The sequence below is a fragment of the Hylobates moloch genome, unplaced genomic scaffold, assembly GCF_009828535.3.
Source record: "Hylobates moloch isolate HMO894 unplaced genomic scaffold, HMol_V3 SCAFFOLD_1, whole genome shotgun sequence".
Taxonomy (NCBI): Eukaryota; Metazoa; Chordata; class Mammalia; order Primates; family Hylobatidae; genus Hylobates; species Hylobates moloch.
This window is the reverse complement of record NW_026652276.1, coordinates 238,855,762-238,881,288: the sequence shown is the minus strand read 5'-3', so window position 1 is coordinate 238,881,288 and position 25,527 is coordinate 238,855,762. Positions and strand designations below refer to the sequence as shown.

The window sequence follows — 25,527 nt, the reverse complement described above, 5'->3', positions numbered from 1 at the left end:
AGCCACGTAAGATGTGCCTGCTCCCCCTTCATCTCCCGCCATGATTATAAGTTTCCCGAGGCCTCCCCAGAAGCAGAGGCCACCTTGCTTCCTGTATAGCCTGAGGAACTGCTGGTCAATTAAACCTCTTTTCTTTATAAATTACCCAGTCTCAGGTATTTCTTTATAGCAGTGTGAGAATGAACTAATACAGGTAGGCCCGGGTGCTGCTGCAGGCCTGAGGCAGCTCTGGTCATCTCCTCCTGTGTCACTCCATGCATGACTCACATCCTAGGGAGAGAGCATTTGCTGGCCTGCATATGCCATGAGCCTTTACCCGGTGGCCTGTCCTGAGGGACAAGGGTTCACGGGCAGAAGTCCCACAGATAAAAATGGAAGTGCTGTTTGCCCTAAATGGGAAAGGGGGTGTGCATACAGAAGCATCACCACCACTGACACTTCCATCACTACCAGCTCCACCTCTGTTACAACTTCACCACTATCACCATAACCACCATCACCACCTCTACTACCACCTCCACCACCACCAGCTTTACCATCACTAACAGCTCCACCTCCACCACCACCACCAGCTTCATCACCACTAACACCCCCACCACCACCATAACCACCTCCACCACCACCAGCTTTACCACCACTAACACCTCCACCACCACAACCACCTCTACCACCACCAGCATCAACACCACTAACACCTCCACCTCCATCATCACCAGCTCCACCTCCACCACCATGAGTACCACTATCACCATCTCTACCACCACTAGCTTCACCACCAATACCTCCACTTCCACCTTCACCACCACCACTGTATTAGTCCATTCTTGCACTGCCATAAACCCCTGAGACTGAGTAATTTATAAAGAAAAGAGGTTTAATTGGCTGATGGTTCTGTAGGCTGTACAGGAAACATGGCTAGAGAGGCCTCAGGAAATTTACAATTATGGTGGAAGGTGAAGGGGAAGCAGGCACATCTTACATGGCCAGAGCAGGAGGAAGAGAGAGAGAAGCAGGAGGTGCTACACACTTTTAAACAACCAGATCTCATGAGAACTCTATCATGAGAACAGCACCAAAGGGGGAAATCTGCCCCCATGATTCAGTTACCTCCCACCGGGCCCCACCTCCAACACTGGGGATTTCAATTCCACATAAGATTTGGTTGGGGACACAGATCCAAACCATATCAACCACCACGACCACTTCCATCACCACCAGCTCCACCACTACCACCATGACCATCTCTGTCACCACCAGCTTCACCACCTTTAACATCATCTCAACAACCGCCCTCCAGCACCACCACAGTAACCACTACCATCACCATATCAATCACCACTTTCCTCAACAACACATCCACTGTCAAAATCACCACCACCTTTCCCATCACCGTCAGTACCACCATCAGGATTACTGTCAATATCAATACCACCACCACCAACACAATATCAATATCAGTACCACCACTACAACAATCACACCACCTTCATCAACACATCCACCATCCTCCAAATCACCATCATCTCTACCATCATCACCACCAGCATCACCATCAGCAATACTGCCAATGTCAATACCATCAACATCACAATCACCATCACCACTATCACTATCACCATCTCTATCACCACCTTCAGCAGCACCACAATAACCACAACTAACACTGCCAATATCAATACCACCACCACGACCTCCAGCATCACCTTTACTACCACCACCAATACCATACATAGTCACCATGATTACCACCATCACCCCTAACCACCACTGTTGCCACCCCTATCACTGCCACCATGATTGCCACCATCCCACCAACACTGACACCCTCAACATCAACACCACTGTAACAATCACTCCTACCAACGCCAACACTAACACCACCATCACTACCAACACCACCACCACTACCAACACCAACACTAACACCACCCAAGATGGACAATCCAGACTTCTTCTCTCCTTTTTGTTGCCTGCTGACTGGCAAAATATTGATAATACAGTAACGTGCTAAGGCCAATTCTTCAGACATTTGGGGTCTAGGAGTAATATTTTTAAAACCACTTTTGCAAAGATTATAACCGAGACAATTATTACAGTGAAAGAGATTTGACCTAACTGACTCCATCTTGCTTCTAACCTCCAAGCTGTCCTTGTTCATTCCTGGCCGTAGGCCAGACTAACTCTGGGAGGAACTTAGTTTATGGTTTAGCTTTGAAACAGAGATGATAACAGTCCTTTCCCAAAACAAACCCCCTTCCTGCCTGGGGACTAACAAATTAGCCACAAGATTAGAATTATGATTTAGGAGTCATGCAGCTGGAGGCTGCAAGATTCTAAACCTCTCCACGTTGCTCCTGGGAATAACATCACTGTTGTAAAACCTAGGATCAGTGCTTGAGATATTGCAGACCCTGCATTCTGATGTACCAGCTGACACCGCCCAGACTGGTATTTGGCTCAACCAGTTCTGCGATCCCACCCAGGAACAGAAGACAGCAAGAAAAACCCACTTCAACCCCCTCTGATTCCATCTCCAACCCGACCAATCAACACTCCCCACTTCCTGAGCCTCTACTCACCAAATTATCCTTAAAAACTCTGATCTTCAAGTTTTCAGGGAGACTGATTTGAGTAATAAAACTCCAGTCTTCCGCACACCAGCTCTGTGTAAATTACTCGTTCTCTACTGCAATTACCCTGTCTTGGTAATTTGGCAGTGGGCAAGGTGAACCCGTTGGGCTGTTCCATTTTGGGGGGGTGCAGCTTCTGATTCCCCACCCTGCAATTGCACCCTGGAGTCAGTGACACTTGGTACTGAACAGAAGTGTCACCCTTTTGAGGCAGGGCGTTTCCTGCAGGGAAGAGGTAGCCACAACAGGACAAGACACCAAGGAGTGATGGGCCCTCCTGACTCCTCTCCACTAAGCAGAGGGAAGCTTTGTGGGGCACTCTTCTCTGAAGCGGCGGAGGGGGAACGACTTGCTCTTGCCCTGTAGATTGGGCTCAGTCAACATCATAAGCAGAAAACTGAGGTACCGTCTCCATGGGCTGACATCCACTTTCCATCACACAGACTGGGATTAGGTGACTCACTGCATTTGCCATTCAACTAGACCTGGGCTGTGTTTAAATGGTGAAAAATGGCCAATTAAAAGTGGCCAATCTGGCAGTTTTGACTGTTCTAGTAAGTCACTCAAATTTCATCATGGTTGGCCAGAACTACTGTGTCATTTAGCAAGAGCCAAAATGTTTGTCTAGCATGAGTAACTTTGAGTGTATTCATTAGTACGTGTTCAGGCACCTTTGCTCTCGAGCATGGAGTATGTGGAAGTTGCATCTGCACTTGCCCTAAAACCTCACCTGAAGTCCATCCCTCTCATGAAGCCATACCTGATCAAGCGGAGACTCAGTGAGCATCTCCCACAGAGAACGTTAAACGGGAAGATGAGAGCCCCAGCCTTCAACCTGAAGAGGAGAATGCCATGCAGGAGCCGGTCAGTCCCGTCCATGTGATATGGGCCTTTGGGATTCAAACAAAGCCTGCTGCGCCCCACTGCACCCCAGGGTTCTCATGCCAGCCCTCTCAAGATGGTTTCTTAGAATCAGAGGCCCAGCTGCCCCATTTGAAACACTTTCTGGTCCTCGTTAAGGACTGGTCAGCTCTGATGTAACCCAGAGCACTGACTGACACAAAACCACTGGATTGGCCAACAGTTTCACCTTTGTCACCAGTGGACAACATTCACGATCACGGAGCTGGAGCCGCGTTCACGGTCACGGAGCTGGAGCGGCATTCACGGTCACGGAGCTGGTGCTGCGTTCACGGTCACGGAGCTGGTGCTGCGTTCACGGTCACGGAGCTGGTGCTGCGTTCACGGTCACGGAGCTGGAGCCGCATTCACGGTCACGGAGCTGGAGCCGCGTTCACAGTCACGGAGCTGGTGCCGCGTTCACGGTCACGGAGCTGGTGCTGCGTTCATGATCACGGAGCTGGTGTGCCCCAGGACTGGAATTTGAGCCCTGACCTTCTGTGTACTCCCCTGGTACACACCACTGTTGTCCCACTCAACTGGACACCTCTGGCAGATGGGATGCCCTTGAAGGAAAATGTGTGACTCAGGAACTGTTTAAAACAGGCCTTTCGACCTTGAAAATCTTGGCATCTTGGAATTAATCCTTGTAATCAAGGAATAACCCATGATTACAAATGTGAGGGATATGTTATCACTGCATTGAAACTACAAGGTTGCACTGTATACAGACCCTGGCATGCTACGGGCATACAGCATGCATATCAGCAAGTGTGACAATGATGGGTTAATTTCATAAGTAGGAAGGCACAAAGCATAAATGTATGTAGGAGACATTCCCCCTAAGGGCTCGGAGAATATAAGAGCATGTTTGAAAGCTGTACATGTGGTACAATGTTCACATATGTGCCTTGTACAGCATTCAAACGTGTCCTTGCACAGACAGACACAGACACACCTCTGCACCTGTTGGGTCAAGCATTAAGAATCTAATGGTGACCACCTGTCTGGCCAGCACGGTCTTCCTTTTGGATTAGAAGTCTGGGCTGTATCAGCTGGAGTTCTGGAACCAGCCTTGGTTTGCTAAACAACATTTTTCTTCCTCTCTCCACACTTTGCATTTCCTTTCCTTGAGTTTCCTTTTTTTTTTTTTTTTTTTTTTTTTTTTTGAGATGGAGTCTTGCTCTGTCACCTAGGCTAGAGTGCAGTGGTACAATCTCGGCTCACTGCAACCTCTGCCTCCTGGGTTCAAGGGATTCTCCTGACTCAGCCTCCCGAGTAGCTGGGATTACAGGTGCCCACCACCACACCTGGCTAATTTTTGTATTTTAGTAGAGATGGGGTTTCACCATGTTGGCCAGGCTGGTCTTGAACTCCTGACCTTAAGTGACCCACCCGCCTCGGCCTCCCAAAGTGCTGGGATTACAGGCGTAAACCACTGTGCCCGGCCTCCTGGAGTTTATTTTATCCAGTGTTGACCTGCCCCCTCTCAGAACCTGGGTTAGCGTGCCTGGTGCTTGAGGCAGGGAGCCGGCCACCTGGTGCTTGATGCAGGGAGGTGGCCACGCTGCGCTGCTGTCTTGTAGGTGCTGTGCTTCTCAAGGTGCTTTTTGTTGTGATCCCTCCAGTGCTTTCACTTTCCGTTTTTTGGGGGCTTCTTTGTGTTTAACCAAAGTTCAGGGCCCTTGGGGTAAAACAGGACCTTGTTCAGGAAACTAGCATTAAGCAAGCAGCAAGTCAAACAACGGAAGTACAAACAAGCCCAGGCCCCTCCCAAGATACACAGTCCTCCAGGATGTGGGCTCCAGACTCTGGGTCCTTCTCCACACCCACCGTTCATGCCAAGGGATGCGGCGGTCCGACAGCCTCTGGGAATCGCAGGGCCTTGGTCTTGGGAGCTGCTCTCCTGCAGTGTAAACTCAGTGACTCTCATTCAGGCAACAGACCTCTCCAGGTCATCCTCGTTCAGGCGGAGCACTTGGTTCCTCAGACCCCCATCTGTACCAGAGAAACGGCGTTAAGGCCTCACAAAGTAGTTTTCACTGAAGAGAATCCCGTGTCCCACCCCTGTGCGTCCGAATCACCTCACGAACCTGTCATGAAGAGGCTGTCCCTTCTGCAGGCTCACTCTGACCTTTCCTTTCCCCCGTAGTTTCCATCACTGACTCCATAGTCAGACGGCTCGGGACCTCCCAGGACGCACCGGCCCGTCGAGCCATCCGGGGGTGCTGCTCTTCCCAACCTCCCGACACCCCCACATGGACTTGTCTTACCACCTGTGTTAGGCCATTCTCGCATGGCTGTAAAGTAATACCCGAGGCTGAGTAATTTGTAAGAAAAGAAGCTTAATTGGCTCACAGTTCTGCAGGCTGTACCGGAAGCATGGTGGCATCTGCTTCTGGGGAGGCCTCAGGGAGCTTCTGATCATAGCAGAAGGCAAAGGCAGAGCAGGCATGTCACATAGTGAGGATGGGAGAGACAGGGAGAGAGAGAGGGAGAGGGACAGAGAGGTGGATGGAGGGAGAGAGAGGGAGAGAGAAGGAGAGGGGGAGAGAAGGAGAGAGGGAGAGGGAGAGACTTAGGGAGAGAGAAGGAGAGGGGGAGAGAGGGAGGGAGAGAGGGAGAGAGTTGGAGAGGGAGAGGGAGAGTTAGGGAGAGAGTTAAGGAGAGGAAGAGGCAGAGTTAGGGGGAGAGTTAAGGAGAGAGGGAGAGAGAGGGAGAGAATTAGGGACAGGGAGAGAGTTAGGGAGAGGCAGAAAGTTAGGGAGAGGTATCACATGGCTTTAAATGATCAGAACAGGGAGTCGGGGAGCTCACTCATCACCAAGGGGATGGCCCAAGCCGTTCAGGAGAGATCCTCCGCCATGCTGCCATCGCCTCCCACCAGACCCAACCTCCAACTCCAACACTGGGGATTACAATTCAACAGGAGATTAGGGCAGGACAAATGTCCCAACTGTATCACCACCAAGCCCACATTTGGGGTGCGCCTCGCTGTGGGCTCACAGCCTTTTTCCTGGATGGATTTTGCTGGGGGAGTTGCATTTGTTTTGAGGCAAGCACTGCTGTGTTAAAAATTAGAGTCTAGGCTACTAAAAATAATCAGTCAAAAGCAGCCCCATCTATCCAGTCCCTGCTGCCATCCTTCTCGCAACCAGTGGCTGTTTATGTAGGATCCACAGGTTTACACAGGGGCCTGAGTTTGTAGGAGGGAAGGGCTGCCCGGGAGCTACCATGACCTCTGTGCTGCGGCATTCTGCAAGAAAGTGCTTTCTACGGGGAGGTGGTCCCCTGGGTGTCTGGGTGTGAAGGATAAACTGCCCATCCGCCACCCACTCCGGGCACAGGTGGCTGAAGGAGGGCTGCGACAAAGAAAGAGGAGCTGCTTTCTTGAAGGATGGGAGGGTGAGGGGCCCCAGCAAGGAGATGACGGAGGTCTGAGGACAGAGGTGTCCGTGAGGAGGGGACTTAGGACAGTCAGCCCCAATATCCAACTCTGAATTGCAGATGTTTGGGCTACGATGGAACTCCCTCGCTGCCATCCCAGCCCCCACTCACTGTCCACAGGTGCCAGCCTTGCCCAGGCTGGTAAGGGACGCGGAAGGCATGGCCCTGGGGGCCAGGCATGGAGGAGAAAACCCACAGGGCACCAGGCAGATGTCCTTGGAATGAGAACGTGGCGGGAAGGCACGCGGGAGGGCTCAGGCCTCTGTCCAAGCCAGAAGCAGGTGGGGAGGTTGAGGGCCCAGGTGGGGTCACCAGGACAGGGACCCGGGAGGGGGTGACCCTGGGGTACGGTGTGAGGGAGGTGGGCTGTGGAGAAGCGCAGGCTCCCTCCCACCCGGAGGCCCCTACTGGCCCCCTTTGTCTTAGGACCTCTTGGAAGTGGCACTGTCTCCTGAGGAGGACACGCGACATCCCCCAGGACCCCGAGCGGGACGGCGGCGAGGAGACCAGGCCTGCAAGAGGCCTCACCCTGCTCTGCCCCAGAGCCCGCCTGGCCCCAGCCCACACCCCAGGCCCTCCGGGAGCTTTCCTGGGACCGAGCCTGGGCGCTGCCCGCGCTGCAGGGGAGGTCGACTGGGTCCATCTCTGCGCGACCGGATGCGCAAGTGGCCCGTTACGTTTAAATTAAATAAACGGTTGGAAGGCGTTAATTCGACGCGCGCGGGGCCCCGCGGGTAGAGGCCGCCTGCCCAGGTCCCCAGCAGAGTAGGTTCGGGCCTTTGCGTCCGGGCCAAGGGCGCGGCTTAGGCCCCCGCCGTCCCCAGGGACAGTGCAACCCCCAGCACCGGGCCGGGCGGGGAGCGGTGGCGGGCGGGGAGGGGATCGGAGGGCCAGGCGGGGGGCAGGAATGCAAGTGGGAGGGGACGCGCGGGGGCGGACGAGGCGTTCCGAGCGGGGAGGGGCGCGAGCTGGGGCGGGGGAGTCCAGGGCCGGGCGTGGGGCTCCGGGCCGCGGCGCCCGCGAGTGTGCAGGGAAGGGAGCCGGGCGGGCGGGGGGCGTGGCCGGGGCGAGCGGGGCTGGCAGGGGGCGTGGCCTGAGGGCGAACGCGCGTCCGGGGGCGGGGCCCTGCAGACGGGGGCGGGCCCAGGGCGGGGCCGGGGCGGGGCCGGGCGCTGTCCGGTGCTGAAGCTCGGCCCGGCGTCGCCGCAAGAGCGCGAGAGGCGCGGCGGGAGGAGCTGGCGGCGCGCGCCTCCCTGGGCCCGGACTCGGCCGCCTCCCACCGCCTCCCGCGCGGCCATGGACTGAGCGCCGCCGGCCAGGCCGCGGGGATGGGGCCGCCGCTTCTGCTGCTGCTGCTGCTGCTACCGCTGCTGCTGCCGCCACGCGTCCTGCCTGCCGCCCCCTCGTCCGTCCCCCGCGGCCGGCAGCTCCCGGGGCGTCTGGGTGAGTGGGGGGCGCGGGGGGAGGGGCGTCTCAATGAATTAGTTGGGGGCGTTGTGAGAGGGGCGCCTCCGTGAGGGGGTCGGGGTGGGGAGAGGCGCCACCGTGAGGAGTTCGGGGGGAGGGGCGGCGCCTCAGTGAGGGGGTTGCGGGGAGGGGTGCCTCTGAGTGAGGGGGCGTGCAGGAAGGGCGCCTCAATAAATGAGTGGGGGCGTTGGGGGAGGGGCGCCTCCGAGTGAGAGGTTCTGGGGGAGGGACGCCTCAATGAATGAGTGGGGGGCGTGGGGGGAGGGGCGCCTCAATGAGTGAGTGGGGGGCGTGGGGGGAGGGGCGCCGCAATGAGTGAGTGGGGGGCGTGGGGGGAGAGGCGCCTCAATGAATGCGGGGCGTGGGGGGAGGGGCGCCTCAATGAGGGGGGTTTGGGGGAGGGGCGCCTTGGTGAGTGACGGGGCGCGGGGGGAGGGGCGCCTCAGTGAGTGGGGAGCGCGCCTTGGCAAGCAGGTCGGGGGCTCCGGGGGTCTCGGGGTTCCAGCGCGACACCCCCAGGCTCTGGATCGCAAGCCCCCGGCCACGGGTCGCGCGCCTCTCTGTCCTCACTGGTGGCTCCGAGCAGGTCTCGCGCCCCTGCCTCAGTTTCCTCCCCGGCGTCGCCTGCTGCCTCTCCCCCAGCTCCTTGGCCTCACGCCCCTAGCCCCGCCACTCGGCACTCCCCTGGCCCTGGAGCGCGCGGCCCTGGTCCGGCGTGGGTGCGCCCCCCGCTGGTGTTTGCGCCGCGTGTGCCGCGAGGGGCCGGGCCTCGGATGTCCCGCTGCACCCGCTTCTACCTGCGTCCCCCGCACCCCCCGCGGGCAGCGCCGCCGAAATCAGAGGACATTTTTCCTCCGTGGCAGCCGCGGGAGGAAAGGGAGGGCGGCAGCTTCACGGCAGCGAGGGAGTGGAAGCCGCTGCTTACCCAGGCGGACGCCCCTGTTTTAAACCCATAAAACCTCCAGTCCCCGGCACCTCCTTTCCTGCTAATCTTGTTTATTAAGAAGATTTACCATAAAGCCAATGTTTCCAGGCGGCTTCGGGGCCAGAATTACACATGACAGGTTAGGATAATCGGTGTCCACGGGGCGCAGAAGCAAACGCAGGCGGGGACGGAGGGGGGTCCTTCGCCGCTGCCCAGCGCCGCCTGCACCCACCTCAGCGCGGCTGGGCTCCGGCACCTTCCTCTCTGCCTCTAGGCCCTTCTGGTCTCCAGTAGTGCTTTATCGTCAAAATCCCAAACAAACAAAAACTGCAGAGAACCAGGTGTCTTGACACAGTCTCCCTGGACTCCTGAGTTGACGCTCCCCTCCCTCAAGCCAGAGTCTCCTGAATTCCTCCCTTGCCTTGAGGTCTCCTCACACTCCCTAACCTGCTTGTCTCTGTTAGAAGGAACACAGGCTCTGGGAAAGGAGGTCCTTGCTCACCTGCCTTGGAGTCCTGGGAGGGAGTGTCTGTGCTGGTCCCGCACCTCTGGAATCTAGCCCAGTCACTGTGCCCCCAGGGCCCAGGTGAAGCCCTCACCCTTCCATGCTGGAGCACGGATGAGTCCTGCATGGGAAGCTTGGGGGCCTTGCTCACTCTGCCTCCTCCTGGTGCCTTGCCCCCTATCAGGAAAGAAGGCCCAGCTGTGCACCAGTGGCCTCTTGCTGGGGTTGTATTCCTTCCTCCAGCGGGCTTGACCTGGCCAGTCACCTTATGGGAGAGTTGTTTGCTTTGAGGCCAAGTGCCGCCCTTCACCTACACATGAAGCACACATGGGCGTGGAGTGTCCCAGGGAAGGTAGGTCATTATGGTGTGAGCTGGAGGCTGGTCCTTGACTGCCTTCCTTGCCATTGCAATGGCCAGTTCACAGCATTCTTCCAAAATCACAGAGAAAGTCAGAAAGGTGGGGGGTAGCTGAGAGAGGCAGCAAAGGAAAACCCAAAGATGGAAGTGCATGAAGAGAGGAAGGCTGCTAAACTGAATGATAATGCCCAATGCAGCAGTGTTATTTTGGCTGCCAGCAAAGTTGACTCATATAATTAAAACTGGTGCCATGTTTCCCTCGGCCCTGATACGGTGTGACTGGTAACAGAAGGCTGTGTCATTAGGAGACTTATGGACTCACTCATTTTGTGGGAAAACATTAAGGATCCAGACGTGGTTCAAATTGTTTGAAGGACTCCAGGTGAAAGGCATCACCTACATTCTCAGGTAATTGGAAACTGCCCCAGTGGTATAGACAAAGAGTGAGATGTATGTGTGCTCCTCCCATTGCGGGAGCCACCTTGGGGCAGAATGTGGCCGTGTGTCAGCTACCTATGTCCCCTCCACCTTGTACCATCCTCACTCAGGGTTGCTGCCATTTTGTCAGAACACAATCCACAGAGAATGCGAGAAGCTTGCTTACCCGGCAGGTGCTGCCATTTTTCTTTCTCTCGTGTCTGGATCTTGTTTGGCAATGGTCACGCCAACTGCATTGTTCCAAATAATGAGGCTCGATTAAAGATGCACAGAGCGGCCTTAAATCTGGCCCAGCTGTGCCATTTGTAATCTATTTATTTATTTACCTGCTAAGATTCAACTTCACGTTGAGGCCTCCAGAGCACATGTGGTTCAAGGAGATCCAAGTTTTTGCTCCTCTGTTACGTCAAAAAGCCTTGTAGTTTAGAACTAGGGGTTGATGTTAACGAGACCTAAAGACCAATTCTTTTTATATAGGATGCCTTGTCTTGAGCAAGGGGCCCTTCTCATGTTGATAGTGAAGGAGCTCTTGATGAAACCCAGAGTCGATAACTACCGTCTCTGAGTTTATTCTCGTGGCCTTGAGCTGCACTCCACGATGCTGACTTATTTCCAGAACAGCTGTTGGCAGCACCCCATGGTAGTGGAAGTCTCACTGCTTCCTCTCTTAAAGGACACTCTTTTCCCCTGATTTATTTAGTTTCCTGCCCTCTCATCACCCACTCTGCCTGTTCCTTTCTGGTCGGAAGGGCTCCCTTATGGCATTAATTAATTATCTGTGAGACCATTATCGAAGCCGAACATAGGGGAACATGGCATCCTTTCTAGTGACACGATTCAGCTTTGCTTGTAGCCAAAATAACACTGGTGTGTTATGCAGGGCTGTTCAGACATCCTGATGGTCTTTTCTTCATATGCTTCAGTCTTTCAGTTTTCCTCCCCACCGGCCCGCCTTTCTCTGTGATTTCAGGGCATCCTTTGTGCAGGTCTCAGTGCTTTTTCCTTAAGTTTAACTTGAACATAAGCCCTTTGTTAAGGGCTTTACGCTGTTCTTCAGTTACATGGAGGCTGACTTGTGAACCTGCTCAGGTAGCCCCTATGTTTAGGGGGGCAGTTTTCTAAGGGCCCACCCTTCCTTTTGCTAAAGAAGCACAACTTTCATTTGCCAATGATAGAGTCAGGCTTTCATGCAGATTTTGCTTGGAGAATCCAGATTCAGAACCAGTGGGTGCACCTGGCTGTGAAGACAGGAGATTGTTCATTTTGCTCCTTTGTTTTGGCCTTCCGATTTGCCTACACAGACTTTTCATTCACCAGGGAGCCCACACAGAGCTGAGAGGCAGAGCCATCAGAGCAGGACTCTGCTGGCTTTGTGAAGGAGATGGCGTGATTGTTTATTTTTAAATCAAAGGATCCTTACTGCCGCAAAAGCACAAATCTATCTTTACTTCTTGGGGTCCAGAGCCTTTGATTCTGTTTGGTTGGATGGTAATGAGCAACCTGCCCCTTCCCCCAAGAAGAGCCTGCTCCTTGCACATCTGTGAGCTTCTCTGCCTGTTGTTCCCTGTCTCTCCTCCTCAGTCTCCATCAGCCTAAGGGCTGATGTTCTGGGCAGAAGGAATGGGGTGTGTTGTAAACCCTGGGCTTCTGGAAGAAGGAGGTGCCAGACAATGGGCTCACTCATGAAGCTAGATTCAGGAAGCAGGATGTAGGGTGTCAGGCTCAGAAGGGATGGGCAGGGAATGGAAGAGCTTTTAAAATGACTTCTTCTCAGTGCTGAGCTTAGCTATGTGTTTCAGCATCTGGCAGCTCTTCTTCCAAGCTGATTTGTTTTTGTACCTGGTGATTAAGGTCAGGGGTGCCTGCCAGGGAGGTGGGGGTGGGCAAACACTTTGTCATAGTCCTCTCTCTGCTTTACTCCGAGATGGTGTTGGGCCCCGTCATGGCGTACAGCGGGAATCTCTGTGTGCTCTGAGACGTGTCAGCATGTTGGGTCTCCAGCTTCCTGTGAAGAATAGGGCTATTGACACAGGGTACACAGGACTAAGGTTAGGTGGTGTGATGTGCAGCCCAAGGCTCAACATCCCAAGGCCCCATCTTCTGATGAACTTTGTGGTAACACTGATCCTTTTATGTGACAATAATTTCTGCATTCTGGGTTTGTTTTGTCCTAGTGTTCATGCACTATTACCTAATTTTTGGATGCAATTACTCATCGACTTTTCTTTAGATTTTGAAAGTGAGGAATATGGGACTAGGAAGGGGAGTGAAGCCTCAAGGAGACACAGGGTGCAGCTAAGCTGTCATCAGACATGGTCTCATTAAGAAAGTTCCACTCAATGCAACTGGATTTGCGGGCGAGCCATGACCACTGCCTCTTGGAGGGTTACCTTAGAATTTCAAATTCCTTATGAAAAAGTGTTTGCAGCCAAACGTGGCCCAAACTAGTAATAGCTCCCTGGCATTGGGCGACAGATATCTAAGATATGCCTGGATATTGCAAATATTACCAGTTTAAGGATTCTTTTTTTTTTTTTTTTTGAGATGGAGTCTCACTTTGTCACCCAGGCTGGAGTACAATGGCGCAATCATGGCTCACTGCAGCCTCGAGCTCCTGGGCTCAAGCAATCCACCCATCTTAGCCTCTGAATAGCTGGGACTACATGCGCATGCCTCTGCACCAGGCTAATTAAAAAAAGTTTTGTCTTAGTTTGGGTTCATGAATAAATATAATAACTAAAAAACGAGCAAAAAAAAATTAAAAATGAATAATTGTTTTTTCTTTTTAGAGATGAGGTTCTTGCTATGTTGCCCAGGCTGGTCTTAAACTCCTGGCCTCAGGTGATCCTCCTGCCTTGGCCTCTCAAAGTGCTGGGATTACATGCATAGCCACTGTGCCCGACCGGGTTTAAGGATTGTTTGTGTGTGGAGAGGTGCAGAAAAAGCTTAAGAAATGGCAGAAAGGGTTTTCATCCAGCCGAATCCCAAGAGACGAAGGCCAGATGCACCTCAGCTAAGAACCTCTCTTATCTTCCCTGACATGATGTTCCACTTCTCAGAGAAAGCAAACAGCTAAATTCATGGCAGATAACCCTCTACACCACATAAAAGCACCTGGCAGCTCTTTCCACATTAGTTTAAGCTGACCTTCATAAATGTAGACCCAGCTGGACTTATTTTTTAATCTTAGTTGATAGAAGGCCAGAAAACCTGAGAAGCAGAAAACAGTTAATCCACTTTTCTGCTGCTTGGAAACAGTGTGGAAACAGTGTGTTGAAGGAAGGGCATTTTTTTCTTTTAATTCCTGTTATCTCTAAGAACTCTGCCACAGCCACTATTTAAATACCTAGATCAGGAAGTAAAAATGGGTGAGGCTCCCTTGGAAACACCTGCTTCTGCACATTTTAAATACCTTTTTTGTTTGTCACTCTGCCTCACGAGGCTGGTAAGTGGGTGGCTCTTGCAGGCGGCTGGAAAACTGGACCTCGGACTACCGAGCTGCATTTGTCTTGAACGGCTTCTGTGTGTGTAACGAAAAGAAACGAGATGATGAGCGTTTGGTGACAGTTACTCAGTGTTAACTCTCATCTCTGGAGGTGGTAAGAGGGCATTTCACTTCCTTTGTTTTTGTCTGTTCCCTCCAATAGTCCTAACTGGGATTCAGAAAACCAAGGGCATTCCCTGGGTAGTGCCAGGACTAGGACTGTGTCTTGTGAGGGTGATTCAAGGCCATGGCAGGTGACAGGGGATGAACTAATAGTTACAAAACCGATTCTGGAGCTTTCTTTTTAAAATTTAATTTTAAATTATCATAAAGTAAAATGGACTTTTTTTGGTGTACTGTGTTACATATAGATTCAGGTGGCCGCCACCTCTGTCAGGGTATGGATCATTCCATCACCCCCAAAACGTCCCAGTGTGCTCCCTTCACAGTGACAGCCTCTCCCATCCCTGTACCTCTGGGTACCCCTAAATCTTGAACCCCTGAGCCTTCCATGTGCGCTGACATGTATTCCCCAGAATAACCCATATAGGTATTTCTATCTTCAATTTACAGCTGGAAAGACTGAGGCTTGGAGTGGTTAAGGAATGTACCACAGGACACCCGGTGGATAGTGCTGGCATGGGGTCCTAGGTCTCTGGAGCCTCCTTTCTCTCCCAGTGGTCATCCCAGTATGGGCCGAGGATTCTACGTGCTGCCAGAACATGTCTCTCTGGTTGCACAGAACAAGGACATCTGTCTCGTTCTTACAGGAGTGGGGACCATTTCACTTGTCAAACTGCCTTTCTCCTCGGAGCTTCTCAACCTCAGGCCATGGAGATTTTAAAGTGCTCTTTGGCACCAGCAGGGGATTGATTTTCTGAGTTGGGTTTTGTTTTGGGTATCAGATTCAAATATTTGGTGTGCCTCTCTGAGGGAATTTTGATGTTTGGAAATGGACGACTTATTTTTGGAGACTTTTGACCTTCCCATAATGGCAGGGAATGAAAATGCCACCCGTAGGATTCACTACTTGATGTGTCCATAAAAATGTTATGTTCTGAATGCTTTCTGGGCTTCCATCAGGTTTTTAAAAATATGGTGACACAAACACCAAAGAAGTGAGCTCTCATCTCAGACTTGTCATAACAAAAACCCACTTCAGAATAAGGGATGAGAGAGGGATTACTTTCCTAAGAACATTTATTTAAGAGTAGTTCTGCTTAGGTTTGATGTTTCGAGTGGCAAGCAGGCAGGGGGGTGGTTCAGGGACTCCCTGCTCTTTTCTGAACTATGCTGGTGAAGGGAAAGAGTAGAATTTTCTATCATGTGACATGGGCGCTCCGTCACCACGTGGTTCTGAAAGCTCATTTTGAAAAGGCTTCTGATGCAGTGTTCTGTATACAGCACAAAGGGTGTGTTTATAAATGGTTTGTTTGGCGGAAGGAATTTTCAGAAGGAGGAAGGCTGACCTGGTTTCCAAAGGGAAAGGACTTGATGTTAATCGTGCAAGTGAATTCTGGTTCTACATGTGAAATACATTCAACTTGTAAATGGATGGGGCCACTAATAAAATTGGCAGTCAGAGGCCGTGATTTTAATCCAGCTCAAAGCAGCAGTTAATCTGTGGTACAATTTGAGGCTGACTCCACAATGTGTACATTCTCTGAAATAGCCGCTCTTCTAGTGGACTCAACTGTGCACACCAGTGCAAGCTCCATTTCTTAGCTGGAGGCAGGGGATGGAACATAGGTGAAGCAGTGGCAGGAGCTGCTGTCTGATGACTTCCCACCTCAAGTCCATTTTGTCCCTCACATCTCTTTTACCAAGAGTTCTTGAATCTCTTTCTCTGCTTTGCCTGAAAACAGGCCAAGGTTGAGACCACTGGACTTCCATCTGATTTGAGTGTTCTGCGCTGAGACACAGCTGTGGTTAGAGCTGCTATGGGAAGCACAGCCATCAGTTCCTATGGAGCAGCACCCATTCTTGTGGTGGAAGCCTTGTGGCATCCATGTGCCCGCTTTGTTATGCTGTTATGGTCCTTGATTCTATGAAATAGCCAACATGAAATTATCATCAGTTAAGGTAACAGAATTGGGCTTTTTCACTGAAATAGAAAGAGGATTCTAGCAGAGTCAGAAACTGCAGGTGATTTCTGCAAATATGGTAGGGAATATGTGGCTATGTTTCAAGAGCACAAATTAAACGACAGTACTGCTTCCATGCAGTGTGTTGACAGATTGAGAGGTCACCTTATCTTTCCAATCAGATAATCTTTACAGTTTGCACTTGCACTCATATTAGAAGTCAAGAGAAATGGAAGGACTTCACCTATAATCTTTCTGGATTTATACTTTGAGCAAAATACCTGGTTCTTCATGTTTTTGAGAGGACTACCTGAGATGAGTGGGAGAGTCCTTGGTAACCACAGAGTTTCTGATAAGTCCTAGTGGTTGTTATTTTTGGATGCTCCAGGTTTCTACAGTTAATGTTGGAGGTGGTGGCTGACAGGATGGAATATTATTATTGTTAGAAACAATATTACTTTAGAAAATCCAAGTCTCAGATGAACTGACAATAGAGATTATTGCAAAAGCATTGCCATTACCTTTTAAAGAGTAATATCATTTGTATTTCTTAATAGGCATATCCAAACAGGTTACATCAATAAGGATGAGGCCTGATTTTGTTGTGATGATGAGAGTAACTGATGGTGACAGCCCTTTGGAGTTTATTTTACATCATCCCTTCGATGACTGTAAAGCCCTTGAATAAAAGAAGTGGGACTTGGCCGGGCACAGTGGCTCATGCCTGTAATCCCAGCACTTTGGGAGGCTGAGACAGGCAGATCATCTGAGGTCAGGACTTCAAGACCAGCCTGGCCAACATGGTGAAACCCCGTCTCTACTAAAAATACAAAAATTAGCTGGTTGTAGTGGCAGGTGCCTGTAATCCCAGCTACTTGGGGGGTTGAGGCAGGAGAATCACTTGAACCTGGAAGATGGAGGATGCAGTGAAATGAAATTGCGCCAGTGCACTACTGCCTGGGTGACAGAGGGAGACTCTGTCTCAACAACAACAACAATCACCAAAAAAAAAAAAAAAACAAAAAAAAGAAGTGGGACTTAAGGGAACAATAGACACTGGGAATGCCTAAAGAGGGGAGGGAGGAAGGAGCCAAGGGTCAAAAAACTACTTACCAAGTACTGTGTTCCTCATTTGGGTGACAGGATCATTATAAACCCAATAGTTGGCATCACTCAATACACCCACGTAACAAACCTGCATATACATGTACCCTTTGAATCTATGATTTTTTTTTTTTTTCACAGAGACATGGTCTGGCTCTATAGCCCAGACTGGAGTACAGTGGCATAGTCATAGTTCACTGCAGCCCTGAACTCCTGGGCTCAAGTGTTTCTCCCCTCCTGAGTGGCTGATACTACAGGTATGTGCCACCATGCCTGGCTTGAACTCCTGGACTCAGGTGATCCTCCTTCCTTGTCCTCCCAAAGTGCTGAGATTATAGGCATGAGCCACCATGCCTGGCCCCTGGAATCTAAAAAAAAAAAGGTGACTTAAATAATATTCATGCAAATTTCTTACAAGTTTGAGTAGAAAGTATAATAAAAAGAGATAGTACATACCCTTTTCTTAGATATGCTAAACACTTTCTTTTAAAATGTTTTATTATGTAATATTTGATAAATGCAAAATTCAGAGCACGTTTTTTAGTATACTTGGCATGTCTAGGATGCACTGTTTTTAAGTGCCTGAATTTTGGTCTTCTCAACGAGCTTGCTGGGTGGGTGTTGTTCCCTTTGCTCTTCTGAAGTGAGGTGAGTGACTGGCTTGCTTTGCCCTCTGGCCTGCAGAGTAAGGGTGGGCAGTCCTGCTGTGCCTATCTTCCTGGCCTGTGGGGATGGCAAGGGGAGAGGGAGGTGGCCGGGCAGTGCAGGGTCTGTGTTAGGGCCCGGTGCACTATTCAGAGTTTGCACAGGGCCCTTTCCCTTACTCCATCCACTTAGGGTTGTGTCAGATTCCCAAAGGGAGACCTGTGGGCTCTGGATGGGCCCTGTTCCTGTCATCACATCCCATACTTGGGGATCGGTGGCTCTGGTGGACCCCATTCCTGTGGTCACGTCCTATCCTTTATCTGTCTGTTTTATCAGGTTACAACAGTCTTCCTCTTCGAGGAAATGAAGACAAGGTGAGTGCTCACTTTGCCGTTTGGACTTTCTTAGGAGCCCTTAGTGTTGTGCAGGCCCCATGCTGTCTGTGGCATCGGGCAGGGTGGGGAGCCCTCAGTGTTGTGCAGGCCCCATGCTGTCTGTGGCATTAGGCAAGGTGGGGAGCCCTCAGTGTTGTGCAGGCCCCATGCTGTTTGTGGTGTTTGGGAGGGTTGAGAGCCCTCAGTGTTGTGCAGGCCCCATGCTGTCTGTGGCATCGGGCAGGGTTGGGAGCCAGATGCCCTGTGCATTTCCATCTTGCTCCAGAACCTCTGTCTTGGCCACTGGCTGTCAGCCATGGCTCCCCATGCTGTGCTTCTGTGGGACCTTCGTGGTGTGTTCCTGTTCCTCATGTTCACTCAGATCAGCAGCATGTTACTCCCCAGAGGCCTCTATGGGAGAGGTACGCAGAGGTGCTGGTGGGAGGCTCCTTAGCAGTCCCCGTGTCCCTGTGGAAAGCCCTGGTAGTGCAGGCTGTGGGCTCTGGGGCTTGTCCCGAGAGGGCCCCTCATGTTTTCAGCCCTTTTTCTGGCTCAAACTTGTGCCTGGAATGTGCTTAAAAAAGGCTTTGAGGCAGAGTTGTGTGGAATAGAGAAACTGTGACATCAGAAGCAGAACTTTACAGAGATGTTCATTCTTGCAAAACCAGTGTGGCCTGAAAATGGCTTCTTCTGCATGAACCTGGCAGGGTCGCTGTGCAGGCGGCCCGGGCTGGCAGTGCCTGGCTGTGAGTGACTTGGTGTGTTTGCAGACACACAGCTCTGTCTGAGTGACCACACCAGGGGACACACCCCACCCAGGCCTGGGAGTTCCTGCTTGTTGCTTGTTTGGGGTAAGAGGCAGGCTCTTCCAGCGGGGAAAGTATTGACAGCACATGGAATGGGGATGTTGCAAACTCAGAGAACATGTTTTTTCTGAGTTTTTCATTGCTGTGAGCTTAACAATGATCACTTGAAAAAGGAAACGTTTTTAACTGGAAAATATTTTTAAAAATGAAGATTAGATTCTTGGTTTAGTTTTCTATAAAACAATCTACTTATTTTTAAATTTTTATTATAATTTCTAATAATACAAAATTATTATTGGTTATATCTATTTTGTCTCTTTGGGAAGTAAGATGTAGTTCTCAAGAGATGTGTTGATTTAGTGCCCTTCTGAGAGAATAAAAAGGCGCAATTTTGTGAAAAATTTGGATACTTATGTAGATATGCCTCTTGTATCCTCCACAGGTTCTGAGGGGTGACATATAGATGTAAAACCTGGCCGGGCACATTGGCTCATGCCTGTAATCCAAGCACTTTGGGAGGCTGAGGCGGGAGGATTGATTGAGGCCAGGAGTTTGAGACCAGCCTGGGCAACACAGTGAGACTCTATCTCTACAAAAAATGTAAAAAATTAGCTGGGCCTGGTGGCACACGCCTGTGGTCTCACTTACTTGGAAGGCTGAGACAGAAGGATCACTTGAGCCCAGGAGTTTCAGGCTACAGTGAGCGGTGATAAAAAGTAAAGCCCATCTTATGGGGCTAGCCAACTACATTATTGACAATATCAGTCAATAGCAAATGTTAAAAAGTGACGTGTTTGGTTTATTGGTACTTTTAAAGAATATATAACATTTGTTTAAAGATTTAATATTTTTCATAGCACTCTGAAAGAATGTCAGATATTCAGGGTAAGTTTAAAGGCAAGCACTATGAAAAAAAAGAATGTCCCAGATTGTTACAGGTGATTTCACATAAGATACCATGTTTGACAAAGACTGTAGATAAAATAAGTACTAACTCCAAAATCAAAGGCTCATTTTGAAAGATTCTGCCATGTGTGGGTATATTGTTAGCATGTTCCAAATGTTGAAATAGTTCTTCTAGACTATTAAAAGATGCTACTTTCCTGTGTAAAATAAATGACAAAAGGGAAGAAAAATATGTCCTTTGAAGAAAGGATGGAAGTCTGTTTTAATATGCAGCCTGAAGGAGAAGAGGGTGAGTAGTCTGGTGGTGGCCAGTTCTGCCGTGTAGATCAGTGGCTGTCACCTATGCTGCTGGGACTAGGTGGATGGCGGACAGGGACGTTGTTCGACATCCTGCAGTAGGCAGGACACTCCACGGAGCCACCCACCCAGTGTGCCAGCAAGGCCCGTCCAGCAGCCTGATGCATGTGGAGGAAGCTGCCGGGCATGCAGTCCTCACATGTAGCAGAGGAATAATTTGGCTTAAATTATGGCAGAACAAACTTTAAAAGAAAGGAAGAAGTATTGGCCCCTTCCATGCCACCTTCCAGTTCTGGCTAGAGTAACTGCCACAACTGAAAGTCTGATCCTATCACTCTTCTGCCGGAGCTGCCCCACACATGACGTTAGGAAGGAAGCCCAAGCCCTGGGCAGGGCTCTTGGGCCCCCACTGGCAGGAGGCTTCTGCCTCATCCCCCTTGTGGCCCCTCCTCTCGGTGTCTCAGTGTCTGATGGCGCCACCAACAGAAATGTGCATTTATTTACCAGATACATACTCTTATTTACAAGTTATATATGTGCTCCACTGAACTCATTGTATGTTTATTATAAAAAATTCAAAACAAATTTAAGAGAATGAGAAATTAAACATCACTAATGATTAAAATATTTTGATGATACAAAAACTTCTTTGTATTCACTAAAATTTTTATTAATGTGATTAATAACATTTTAGATACTTAGTTTTTAAGTGTCTTTAATCTGGAGAGCTTCAATCTATGGTTATTTGCTGTCTCGATGCACAATATATGCTGAGAACAGTGCTCATCACTACTGAAAATATGCATAAATCTATAATTGAGAAAGTTCGAAGGATGATTTTTAATCTTTCTGGTTGCCTTCTTGTGAGTCTAAATGTGATGCTTTCCACTTCAAAATGTGTCTAAAGAAGAGCTCCCATTGGAAGTACAGATTTTCTTGTATTTCCTTTCTGAGAATCTTTTCAAATCTCTGGATTACGTATAGTTAAAATGGGTCACCTAATCCATAAATCTCTTCACAGGCCCATGGAAATTGCAGCATAGTTTGAGAATGACACAAGGGGGCCCACTCTTCTGGCACCAGACCCCAAGAGGCCATTTGCTGTGGGGTCTCATGGGGCTCCAGCATTAGCCCATATATCAAGCTTAATTTGTAGGACATCTAAGGGTGGGCATATCTCAATATATATGTTGAGTAATTTTTGCTGAGTAAATGAATACATCAATTACAGATTCTCAGAGCTGGAAAAGAGTCCCTGGTCCAGTTTCATCGATTCATAAGTAACTTCCACATAAGGACATTCAGACCCAGGCATGGGGAGTGACTTGCTGTTGACCTTCCTGTTCAGAGACCCGAGCTCTTGGTTGGTTGATTTTCAAGGAATGAACCCCAGAGACATGAAGCTGTGGTGAGCACTGGCAGTCAGAAAGGAGAAGTGGTCACTCCTCCAGACTGCTTCTAGCTCTGTTACTCTAGGATTGGATTGAAGACCCCTATGCTGACTCTTTATTTTTAAAATTGATACCAACGTATGACTTTTCACAAGTAACGTAATCTTTTTCTGAAAATTGCTTGACTTTATCTAAAAATCTATTCTGGCCTCCTCAGCACCCAAAGTTGATGTTTTCTGCATTTCTAGGAAGCAGATTCCCTTTCCCATCCCCCCTCCATTTCTCTGAACATCTTGAGTTGTTTAGCTGGGTATAAAGTGTTAGTGACATACAAAGAAATGTTGATGATCAGATGAGGCATCTGTACCAGAGGATGATCATTAATTCCCATTAAGTATTTTTATAAAAGTAAAATGAGGGAAGAAAATACATTACTGTGTGCCTCAGAAGACTCTTGTCCATTCATCATGCATCATGCTAAATTACTATTTTAAATTTAGATTCTTAGTCTAAGAACATTTCAGAATGAATTAACAACTATTTCTCAGCTTAGAAAATGTCATGGAGTGAGATTTATTTATTTAGTTGGAATAAAATGTAAATCATTCAGAAAGTATAAACTCATACTTGCAAGCTTACTATACTGGCAAAATCAGTGGGCTAATAATATGTACTATAGTCTCATCTTTATTTAGAAACTGCTGTTCCTATATCAGCTTAATAATTTTCTACTGAAGAACAAAGTGTAAAGCAATTTAAGTGGCAAAGATCTCTGAGTGGCGTGTCCAGTAGTGGTGGACTAAGGGAGTCAATGACCCTGGCACCGAAAACAGATCTGGACAAAATGTATGAACTATATGAATGATCACAGTGATGAGTCAGAGGGCAGAGACCCAGGAGAAGGGCAGGGATGTGGCACTTAGGGTCACTGTTTTCCAGAGGTGTCAGCCAGTCCTGATCAGGAGCTTTGGAGAGCTGTTGGGCAGAGGTCCCTGGTATGCCTCAGAGACTTGAGTTAGGACCCAGCAGGCTGCACCCAGAAAGGGTTCAGCAGACAGCTGTCTTCGTAGGCACAGAGCTGGCTCAGTGCCCTGGTGGGTCAGGGCTGTCAGGGCTGCTGGAATCCTCAGCCGCCAGGTGGGGCAAAGTGGATCTTCTCTGGAGGAGGTAGCATAACTAGAGCCTCAAGTTAACCCCACAGTTGTTCACATCACTACCCACTACCAAACAAAACAACATTTTCAGGGGAATTCATATGTTTATCCTTTTCAGTTTCCTGTATCTCACTGTGAACGAAGAGGATCAGGTTTCCACCCAACTAGACAGCCAGACAGAGAAACCTCTTTTCAGAACATTGTACTGAATACCTACTATGTGCTAGTCATTGGACTTGCAAACACGAGCAAGACAGAGTCCCTGCCCTCCAGAACCCTCCCTGATTTCCAGAAGCTCCTGAACCTTTTCTGCCTTCTAGAACCTTCCCTGCCTTTCAGAACCTCCTGTGCTCCCAGAAGCTCACTAGTACCTTTCTCTTTCCAGTGCATTCCTAGTGCTTATCTTATAGTAGAATTTCATTAGGTTAATTCACTTAATAACTCTAGAGAATTTTCCATGTCATATATACTGTTCTTGGCTCGGGAAGTTCTTATTCATCTCCACGTGTGATAAGACTTTGGTGAATAAATGCACCATTTTTATTCCATGGATATTTATTTTGTTGTGTTTCCTAATTTTTGTCAAGAAATGGAAACAGCAGCAATGAAATTGGCTCTTATCTTTTTGGATCCTTAAGAAATAGGTGCCTTTTGAAGAATCGGGAGAAGTAACGCAAGACCCCAGAAGTATGCCAACATATAAAACCCCAAGTCAAAGGTCAAACCACGCATTTGATCCCTCAAGTCCCCTGCTTGACCCTCTTCCAAGTGTACTTTCCTTCCTTTCATTCCTGCTCTAAAGCTTTTTAATAAACTTTCACTCCTGCTCCAAAAAAAAAAAAAAAAGAAATAGGTGTTTTTTTGTTTTTTTTTTTTGAGTTAGAGTCTCACTGTTACCCAGGCTGTAGTGCAGTGATGCGATCTCAGCTCACTGCAACCTCTGCCTCCCATGTTCAAGCGATTCTCCTGCCTCAGTCTCCCAAGTAGCTGGGATTACAGGCGCCCACTACCATGCTTGGCTAATTTTTGTATTTTTTAAGTAGAGATGGGGTTTCATCAGACTGGTCTCGAACTCCTGACCTCAGGTGATCCACCCACCTCAGCCTCCCAAAGTGCTGGGATTACAGGCGTGAGCCACTGTGCCTGCCAGAAATAGGTGCTTTTCATGAAGTGTGCCAACACGGCAAAATTTAAAAAAAAAACAACAAAAACAAAAAAATTCCAAGCCCTGCCACAGGGCTTGGAAATAAAATGAAATAAAATCATATGAAATAAAACAGAATGGATTAAAAACTGAAGAGGCACCAGGTGGAGTGTCCGGTGAGGCTCCAGCCAGTGCGTCAGCCATGGCGGCGGCTGCTGGGAAGGCTCCTGTGTGTGGCTTTGCCAACCGGGCCCCGGGCTTTGCTCTGCAGGGATGGGCTTCTGAGCAGTGGAAGGCCAAAGATAACCAGGTCCACGCACGTTTGTGTCTTTCCACAATGTCGGGCTTTTATGGATGCTTTTAGTCTCAGTCACAAAAGCCATGAGCTCCACGGAGTTCCTGAGGAGGCGGTTCTCCCCGGTGCTTCCTGGTCAGTCCGTGGTCGGAGACCGGGGCTCACAGGCTCAAGCCTCTCCGCGGGCTCTCGGTGTTGCAAACCGTACCCAGCCGCGTGCTGAGCCAGTATACACGTGTTACAGCGGAAACATTCCACGGCAAGCCAGGTAACATCTCACATCAAGGAGACGCTGTGGGAGAGCGGGCTAGCAGGCCACTCGGGGGCACGGAGGACACAGGGAGAGTCTTCAGTGGCAGAGCCGGCCGGGGGATCAGGACCCACCGCGGGCAGACGCGTCAGTCAGGGTCAGAGCTGCCGAAGCCGCTTTCTCATGGTGCAGAGCCCGTCTGTGAGGACGGATGGTGGGAGAGGGTGCTCGAGGGCGCTCGGTTCTGTCCTGATCTGGTTGCACGCAGCCTTTTATTATGTATTAATTTATTTATTCAGCAAAACACCTGGTCCCCGTTGGCAGAGCGCGATGGAGTGTGGGGTGGAGGCCTCTGAGGGGGTCCCTTATACCCCGGCGCGCTGCTCAGGGCGAGGACCGAGGGCCCGTTGCCAAGGAGCGGCCTCCAGAAGGACACGGAGCCCGGAACTGTGTCTGCGGAAGGACACGGAGCCCGGCTGTGGCTGCCCGCTCCCCGCCTGGCTGCCCAGGTCGGCCTGCAGGGGTTGGAGACGGCTCCGCGGAGAGCCTGGGGCCCGGCCTCCGCCCGGAGGCGGCTTCTCAGGGCTTTCCCCTGCCTGGGGGAAACGGGTGGAGGACGTGCCAGAGGGAACGCGAGGGAGGAAAGGCCTGGCGGCCTTGGCGCGTGGGCTCTGGGCTCCCCCGTCTGCGAGCTGCACCCGCTGGCCAGGGCGCGAGGCTGAGGGAGAGCGGGAGGGCGCTCCTGTCAGTCAGGCGGCCTCGCGCCCCGCGTTCGTGTCAGGCGGCCTCGCGCCCCGCGTTCCTGTCAGGCGGCCTCGTGCCCCGCGTTCCTGTCAGGCAGCCTCGCGCCCCGCGTTCCTGTCAGTCAGGCGGCCTCGCGCCCCGCGTTCCTGTCGGGTCGCCTCGCGCCCCGCGTTCCTGTC

General features: G+C 50.4%; 1 protein-coding gene and 1 long non-coding RNA gene across 4 annotated transcripts in view; both read left to right on the top strand.

Annotated features, from left to right (window-relative positions):
• The first annotated feature begins 8,151 nt into the window (after positions 1-8,151).
• PTPRN2 (protein tyrosine phosphatase receptor type N2) overlaps positions 8,152-25,527 on the top strand; it is a 901,057-nt gene continuing 883,681 nt past the window's right edge. For all 3 annotated transcript variants that reach the window (XM_032753238.2, XM_058428604.1, XM_032753237.2), the window contains exon 1: positions 8,152-8,420. In XM_032753238.2, coding sequence (XP_032609129.1) covers positions 8,306-8,420 — 115 coding nt within the window. In that variant the 5' untranslated portion in view covers positions 8,152-8,305. The remainder of the gene's footprint in view (positions 8,421-25,527) is intronic.
• Positions 17,519-23,725, top strand: LOC131381321 (uncharacterized). Its single transcript, XR_009209988.1, has 4 exons — positions 17,519-17,599; positions 18,324-18,361; positions 19,610-19,742; positions 23,034-23,725. It is a non-coding gene; the product is annotated as an uncharacterized LOC131381321 (long non-coding RNA).